Source organism: Pteropus vampyrus, unplaced genomic scaffold, assembly GCF_000151845.1.
Source record: "Pteropus vampyrus isolate Shadow unplaced genomic scaffold, Pvam_2.0 Scaffold36, whole genome shotgun sequence".
NCBI classification, from domain to species: Eukaryota; Metazoa; Chordata; class Mammalia; order Chiroptera; family Pteropodidae; genus Pteropus; species Pteropus vampyrus.
In genome coordinates, this window is record NW_011888817.1 from 13,266,604 (window position 1) to 13,273,363 (window position 6,760).

At 47.4% G+C, this 6,760-nt stretch overlaps 2 protein-coding genes across 3 annotated transcripts in view; one reads left to right on the forward strand and one right to left on the reverse strand.

Annotated features, from left to right (window-relative positions):
* DNALI1 (dynein axonemal light intermediate chain 1) overlaps nt 1-6,157 on the forward strand; it is an 8,477-nt gene extending 2,320 nt beyond the window's left edge. Inside the window, 4 exon segments of the mRNA XM_011358006.2 lie at nt 688-857; nt 1,880-2,058; nt 2,398-2,562; nt 4,434-6,157. Of these exon segments, the coding sequence (XP_011356308.2) occupies nt 688-857; nt 1,880-2,058; nt 2,398-2,562; nt 4,434-4,469 (550 nt within the window). The 3' untranslated portion in view covers nt 4,470-6,157.
* LOC105290644 (nucleolar GTP-binding protein 2) overlaps nt 5,986-6,760 on the reverse strand; it is a 24,065-nt gene continuing 23,290 nt past the window's right edge. The window contains exon 17 of one of the 2 annotated variants that reach the window (XM_011358007.2): nt 5,986-6,307. In XM_011358007.2, coding sequence (XP_011356309.1) covers nt 6,155-6,307 — 153 coding nt within the window. In that variant the 3' untranslated portion in view covers nt 5,986-6,154. The remainder of the gene's footprint in view (nt 6,308-6,760) is intronic. The other variant, XM_011358008.2, reaches the window with a different exon arrangement.

Consider the following 6,760-nt stretch of genomic DNA (forward strand, 5'->3'; position numbering starts at 1 on the left):
GCTAACCACTACACTATGGAGCCACCCCCGGACAATAGACAGCATAATTTTTAAGGTCATGAAAAGAGAGACTGCAATCTCCTCTGAGATGGATGACAAAGAAGCTGGGGGTGATTTTTCAGTAGGTTCCCTCCCACCAATGCATGGAAGTTCTCTCCCCCAAAGCGGTTCTGCCCTCAGGCTCCCTCTTCGTGATTCTAGAAACTGGCCATGCCTCTGACTATGGGGGGGCTACAATCCTTCAAGAGTTTTCCCATTCCCCAATACACACGTTCACCTCTTTCTGACTGGCACAATGTTTTTGGTGTCCTGTGTCTCCTACCCCACAAGTCAGTGGGCAGTTCCCACTGGGCCTTCTATTCAGATCCAGCAAGAACCATACATTTGTCCTCAACGCGTTAGGAGGGTAAGATCTAGAACATGGTGATGATTTCACAGAAGGACATGGGAGAGTGGTGATTGCCAAGCCCCGAGATAGGGACCCTGTGGAGCCATCTTAGTTAGTGTGGTTCTGGAGCCACATATTTTCCAAGGAGGAGAGAGGGATGGATGATTCTGGTGGGTTGGTGACATAGCTGCCCCTCACTCCTGCTCAGGCAGAGAGCTCAAAGGGTCATCTCTGCTCATGTCCTGAGAACCCTCTTTGGTCAATGGGTTTTGCTCAGCCTGGCTGTGTCTGTGCTGCAGGGAGTGGGTGGAAGACACACAGCTATGGATCCAGCAAGTGTCCAGCACCCCCAGCACCAGGATGGATGTAGTACACCTCCAGGAGCAGCTGGACCTGAAGCTGCAGCAGCGGCAGGCCAGGGAGACTGGGATCTGCCCTGTCCGCAGAGAGCTCTACTCACAGTGTTTTGGTGAGTGGCCTGGGGGCGGCGGGTACACTACACTCTACTGCCTCCTTCCTTTCCCCTTCAACACGGGCCCCAGCCCTGAGTATCCCCAAGCTGAAGCCCACCTCATCCTGGAATCGGCTGTCTCTTTGTACCTGCCCCACCTAGGAACTGCTAAACACACCTTCTTCCTCTCCTGGCCCCGCCTCTCCTACGTGCGTCCCCACTTATCAGTCAACCTCGTTCCTGACAACCTGGTTCCTCACCTCTTAGCAGATGTTTGGAGTAAATGAGAACTTCCATTTAAATGTTTAGTTTTTTCAAAGATTTCTAAAATAAGCATGTGTTAATTTTTTAATCAGTAAAATTGTTCTATATTTATATCCATCCATCAACATTGGCCCTTAGTCCAGAAAAATATTTCAGGGTAATTTGTTGTTAACTGACAGACACAGGATTTAAGATCCTCCTCCCCAAATTCTGGTGTGAAATGGCTTTCCCACAGCCCAATCTCACTGGCCCACAAGGATGCTGACATTCGAACTTCCTCCAAATCCCGAGGCAGTGGCAAGAGCTTGCAGGCTCCCTGCAGTCTGAGTATGATTATGGTTAGTCCTCCAGGTCAGCATTTTTGGAGGAGATGGGTGGGCAAGCTCTAGACTGTGCTGTTTCAAGCCCCAAACTAGTCCAGCCAAAGAGGCACATAGGATCTTCGCACTGCTTTAAAGCAGCTACCATCTTCAAATTGAAAAGCCACATTTCTTTGAATAGTACCCAATTCTTGGCTGAAGATAGAAGAGAGGGGCCTCACAGCTGTCTCCTTCTGTCCTGGGTTTGTCAACTGCCTGTACTCCCAAGCGCCAAATTCAGAGCTGTGGCTGCATGGCAAGGTTCCTGGGGCCACTGAAGTCCCCTCCTTGAGATGAGTCTTTAAGTGAGGACACAGCCTAGAACCCTTCCCAGTAGGAAGAGTGGTTTGCAGTAGACATGGTGCATATCCCCTCCCTCCTGTCTTCTCTGACTTCGCTGTGTGTGTGCATTGGAAGATGAGCTGATCCGTGAGGTCACCATCAACTGTGCAGAGAGGGGGCTGCTGCTGCTGCGAGTCCGGGATGAGATCCGCATGACCATTGCTGCCTACCAGACCTTGTATGAGAGCAGTGTGGCGTTTGGCATGAGGAAGGCGCTGCAGGCTGAGCAGGGGAAGTCAGACATGGAGAGGAAAGTGAGTGGGGTTTACCGCGAACCTTAGCCCTCTGTGACTCTTCCGTCAGTCTCTGGGCCACGTGGTTGTCATTCCAGCACTAAATTCTTGCCTCCTAGGGTGCTCTCCCATCATCTCAGTGAGGTCTCTTGGTTCAGATTGTAAGGGCCAGTCTGGTCATGGCAGAGTTTTCTCCTCTTGGATATGCCATGCCAGTCACTGATCCCCCACTGGGTGGCAGTACAGACCCTGGCAATATTTTGGGTTGGACAGCTGTATTCCAGGTCCCCTCCACCTAGGCACTCAAGCCACCCCATCCACTTGGCAACACCCCAGGATGACTAGGGGTTCTGTCCTTAGATTGCAGAATTAGAAACAGAAAAGAGAGATTTGGAGAGGCAAGTGAACGAGCAGAAGGCAAAATGTGAAGCCACCGAAAAGCGGGAGAGTGAAAGGAGACAGGTGGAGGAGAAGAAGCACAACGAGGAGATTCAGTTCCTGAAGAGGACGAATCAGCAGCTGAAGGTAATCATCACACAGGCCCAGGCGGAGGTGCTCCCTCACCCGTCCTCCCAGCCACACCGGCCAAGCATTCGGTTCCTTTTCCTCCGGATGACTTTAAATTCTTTTGTCCACATGCGCTGCCAAGGAGAAAAGGAGGCTGGCTTTTGGGGAGTTTGGGGGAAAGAGGGTTCATGACCCAGATTCTCCATTCATCTGGCTCTGGAGGAGACTCTTCCTCAACTCTGAATCCCCATGACACCTTAGCTTCGCTCTCCAGTGGAGGATATTTTCCCCTTGGAATAAAGTTGACCATCCTCGGGAGAGGTGGTTATGGCAGCTGGTAATTTGGAGCCTTCCTACAGTGGGCTAGAGCTCTTCAGCAGGCTTTCGCGGGAGTGCCTTCCCCCCTGCACTTCCCTCTGAGGCACTGCGTTTGGGGCGGAGAGGGCAGGCCCCTTGAGAGGGAAGAACCATCTCAAATCAGGATCCTTCCCCACATGTGTGGTCACAGGAACTACACTGTAGGTGCATTTCCTCAAAGCCCTCTTGCTGGCGTATACTTTTATCCAGCTGAGCTGAAGGGAAGGAGCGGGTGCTGGTGAAAAGCTCTGAGCAGGGGCCTCTTGAAATTCCAGGCTGCTTGTCTGGTCCAAAGGGTCTCAAAGGTTGGGTTCCAGTATCATCATCACCTGGCACTTTTTGGGAATAGATTACTGGCCCCACCCCAGATCTGCTGAATCAGAAACTTTGGAGTTGGGGTTCAACAATCTGGTCTAACAAGGTCTCCAGGTGATTCCGATGCTTGCTGAAGTTTGAGAACTGCTGTTCTAGATACGTGGCCTATTGACATTTAGTGGCTATATCCTGGGACCCTGGCCAGAAGGGGCCCCTGAATTTTTCTCCTCTCCTCCCTAGTCTCATAGAAAGCTTACATTCTTGTGATTGGCAGGCATGTTAGTGCTACAAACCAAGAAGGCTGGACACTTGAGATAAAGGCTTGTATTAACCGCTAGTGGAAGATAACATAGATTTTCTTTCTGCTGATTTTAACAAAAACAAAGAAAAGCTAGAAAGGTTCACAGCCACGTGTGCATCTGTTTACTTGGCAGCCTCTGAAACTGCCCCCATTATCTGCCATATTCCTTTATCATAAGCCCAGCTTCCTCAGTTCCTCCTGTAGTATTGGCGGCGAGAGCAAAGCAGAATACCCTGGCATCTTTCTAACATTTACAAGCAACCTTGTAATCCCCAGGGTGAAGGACTCTTTAGAAGTGAGTTATTTTTATTGGCTCAAAGCCACACTGCAAATAAAGCAGTGTTCGCAGTCCCTGGGATAGACCTACTTAAAGATCTATCCACACACCGTGATGGTAAATTATGTTACTGGCTGCCAGAGGAGCTGAGTAAATAACTCTCACGTGTCTTCGGCTCTACATACAAGACGGACAGCTCCCTACTCACTGGTAGCAATTTTCTCTAATTGGGTGTCAAGTTGTCTCAGTGGCTGAAAATTTGCAGTTTCCCAAACCTTTTGTCCTAGCACAGAGCTCCCAGGATCCCAATGTTTAACCTAGCAGACATATTTAGGCCTGAAATCTGAGCCATGAAAAACCACTATTTCATCAACTTTTTTTCAATTTCCTTTTCAGTGCTTTATATTATGCACTGAGCCGTTATTGTATGGAAACCAGCTCTGGTTTCATACAATAATGTAGCAAGACTGTATGCCAAGCCAGAAACCAGCTAATCTGGAAAATATGGAGTGGGGAATGAAGGAGAAAAACACTTGGAGCGGTGGCACTGGGATTATCCTTCCCAGACTTTTATCACCTCTCAGCTGTTTGTGTTAGGCGCAGTTTCAAATATTAATGAACTTTGTTTTTGTTTTTCAGGCCCAACTGGAAGGCATTATTGCACCAAAGAAGTGATAATTTCCATGTGGGTCTCATAAGCACTACTACCCTATCTTAAACCGTTTGTAATAAAAAGCTAGTTTCCTGAGTGAACAAGCCATACCCTGCCCTGATCACCACCTACATTATTTGTCAGGAGTCACGCTATTGCTCCATGGTCATGAAACACCTAAGTCTGGCAGCTAGGCTCCCAGATGGGCAATGGAAGGTGGTGTAGCCCCGACAGTCTGTTATGTGGCCAACCTTGAGAGTTGCCAACTCAAATAGTAAGACAGAATTCACCCTTTTCTGCTGTCTCTCTCAGGTGAAGCAACTGCTTCTTCATCACTCTGTATCACCACTTAGTTCTGGCCAAATGAAACTGCTCAGTCTCTCCCTTATTTGATATTTCTATCATCCCTGCTCCAATGCAGTTCTAGTTACTCATTTTGGAGTTTTGAGTTTATATTGTATCATCTGATCCCTGCATGCCAAATCAACTGGACCCCTTCTCTGTTTCAGACTGCCTAGGTGAGGAGGCAATGGCAGAGTCAAACCCACGGCTTACAAAAAAGTAATTGTGCTGGAAAGAATTACAAGTCACAATGTCCACTGTAAGCTGCTTGCACCTCAGCTCCTCCCCCAACACTGATTTGTTCACTTTATTCTGCAAAAGACCAAACCCTGGCCCTACACCCCTCTAACTCGCTATGTTTAATTAACAATGGGAGAGATGTCCAAACTTCACATGCAGTTCTAATTACTAACGACTGGGCTACGGCCTGCAGACAACTGCATTTTACTATTCTTAAGTTAAACTCAGTTTGAAGGCTCAGGACTCCTCCTCATAGACTAAAAAGACTAAATGAGCAACATAAATCTTTAAGTCAAATTCCATTCCACAAGTGACATACCTAAGAAAGCACTAACGTTCCTCCTCGGCTGAAACACCTCAAGTGCTCAGTATTACCCTAAAGAGATGCAAAGAGAAACTCTCTTTAGTGGAGCCTTGAACTGACACCGGTCCTCGTTAGGGCTTCAAGGCTCACTCAAGAACTGTTGTCCAACAAGAACTGTGTCTGACCAAGTCAAACATGCCCCGTACATTCTACTCTCAAATTTGAAGTCACAGCTTCTACCCTTATTCAGGTGTCCTGAGGAATTGAGACCCCATTAAAATGACCTATCTGCTCTGTCATCTTCATGGGAAAGAATGTTGTTCATTGAGATGTGCTAGTTCCACAACTCCTTGACAATGTCCTAATTGGATCCACCTCACAGACTCAATGAGGAACAATAGAAATTGCTGTAGCTTTCTCTTCATATTTTACAGAGTAGGCCTTATCTACTATACCCTTGAAATTTTCTTTTTACAGTACAATGCCAAACAGCTTCTGTTCCAAACTGCTAATTGCCAGTACAAAAGAAACCACACTTTCCATCTTATAGACTTCATCCCTGTTCTGTCAGACATTTACATGACAGGGTTACACTCTGGAGGAACTAGAAAGTCTGATTCAAATGTTGAAAGCGCGAATGGAGTCCGCTGAAATCCTTGGGGGTGAGGGACTTTATTTACACTGGCAATGGTGAATGGTTTCAACTGTCAGATCTCAGAACAAATGCACTGTGGCCTCAGAAATGCTAACTGGGCATGAAGAAAATGAACACAATTTCTAACTGCTTATTTTTGTATAATTTAATAAACAACTTTTAAAATGTTACTGCTTATGTCTGAATTTTTTGTGTTTGTGTTTCTGTCCCTCTGAGTCATTGGTCTTCTTTTTGTTCCTGTTCCTGTTTTTCACGTTGTGGGTTTCATAGTAGCGTACACCAACTTTTCTGGACTGTTGCTGCCGTGCAGCTCGCCTCCGCTGTAAAAAATGGCAAAAGAACAGGCAAACCAATCAAACATGGAAAGTCATAAACAGGCCCCTCTGTTTCTCTGTGCTCCATTCCCTTGTTGCCTCCACAACTAGTGGAAGCAGTCAGTGCTCATGGGGGAGGGTTCGCCTCCCAGGCCCAAGGTTGCTCTTCTATTGTGATTTGAGACAATTTCCAGTTACAGACTGTCAACAGGTCCAGCCATCATCCAATGCCTCGATCCCTTGTACTGCACTCCTGACAAGTGGTCCTCTGGTCAAAGGCCAAACGCTTCGACACCAAGCTCTTCACTTCTCAAGATAGCCCACCGCATCTCTGACGGGCCCAGTTACAGAGCTAACTTCAGAGGGCCATGACCTGTCTAATAGCCCTGCATATCATGTGTCATTTCACTGGGGCTACATAAAATCAATGGACTCTTCTAGGTGGCAGTCCATATGTTT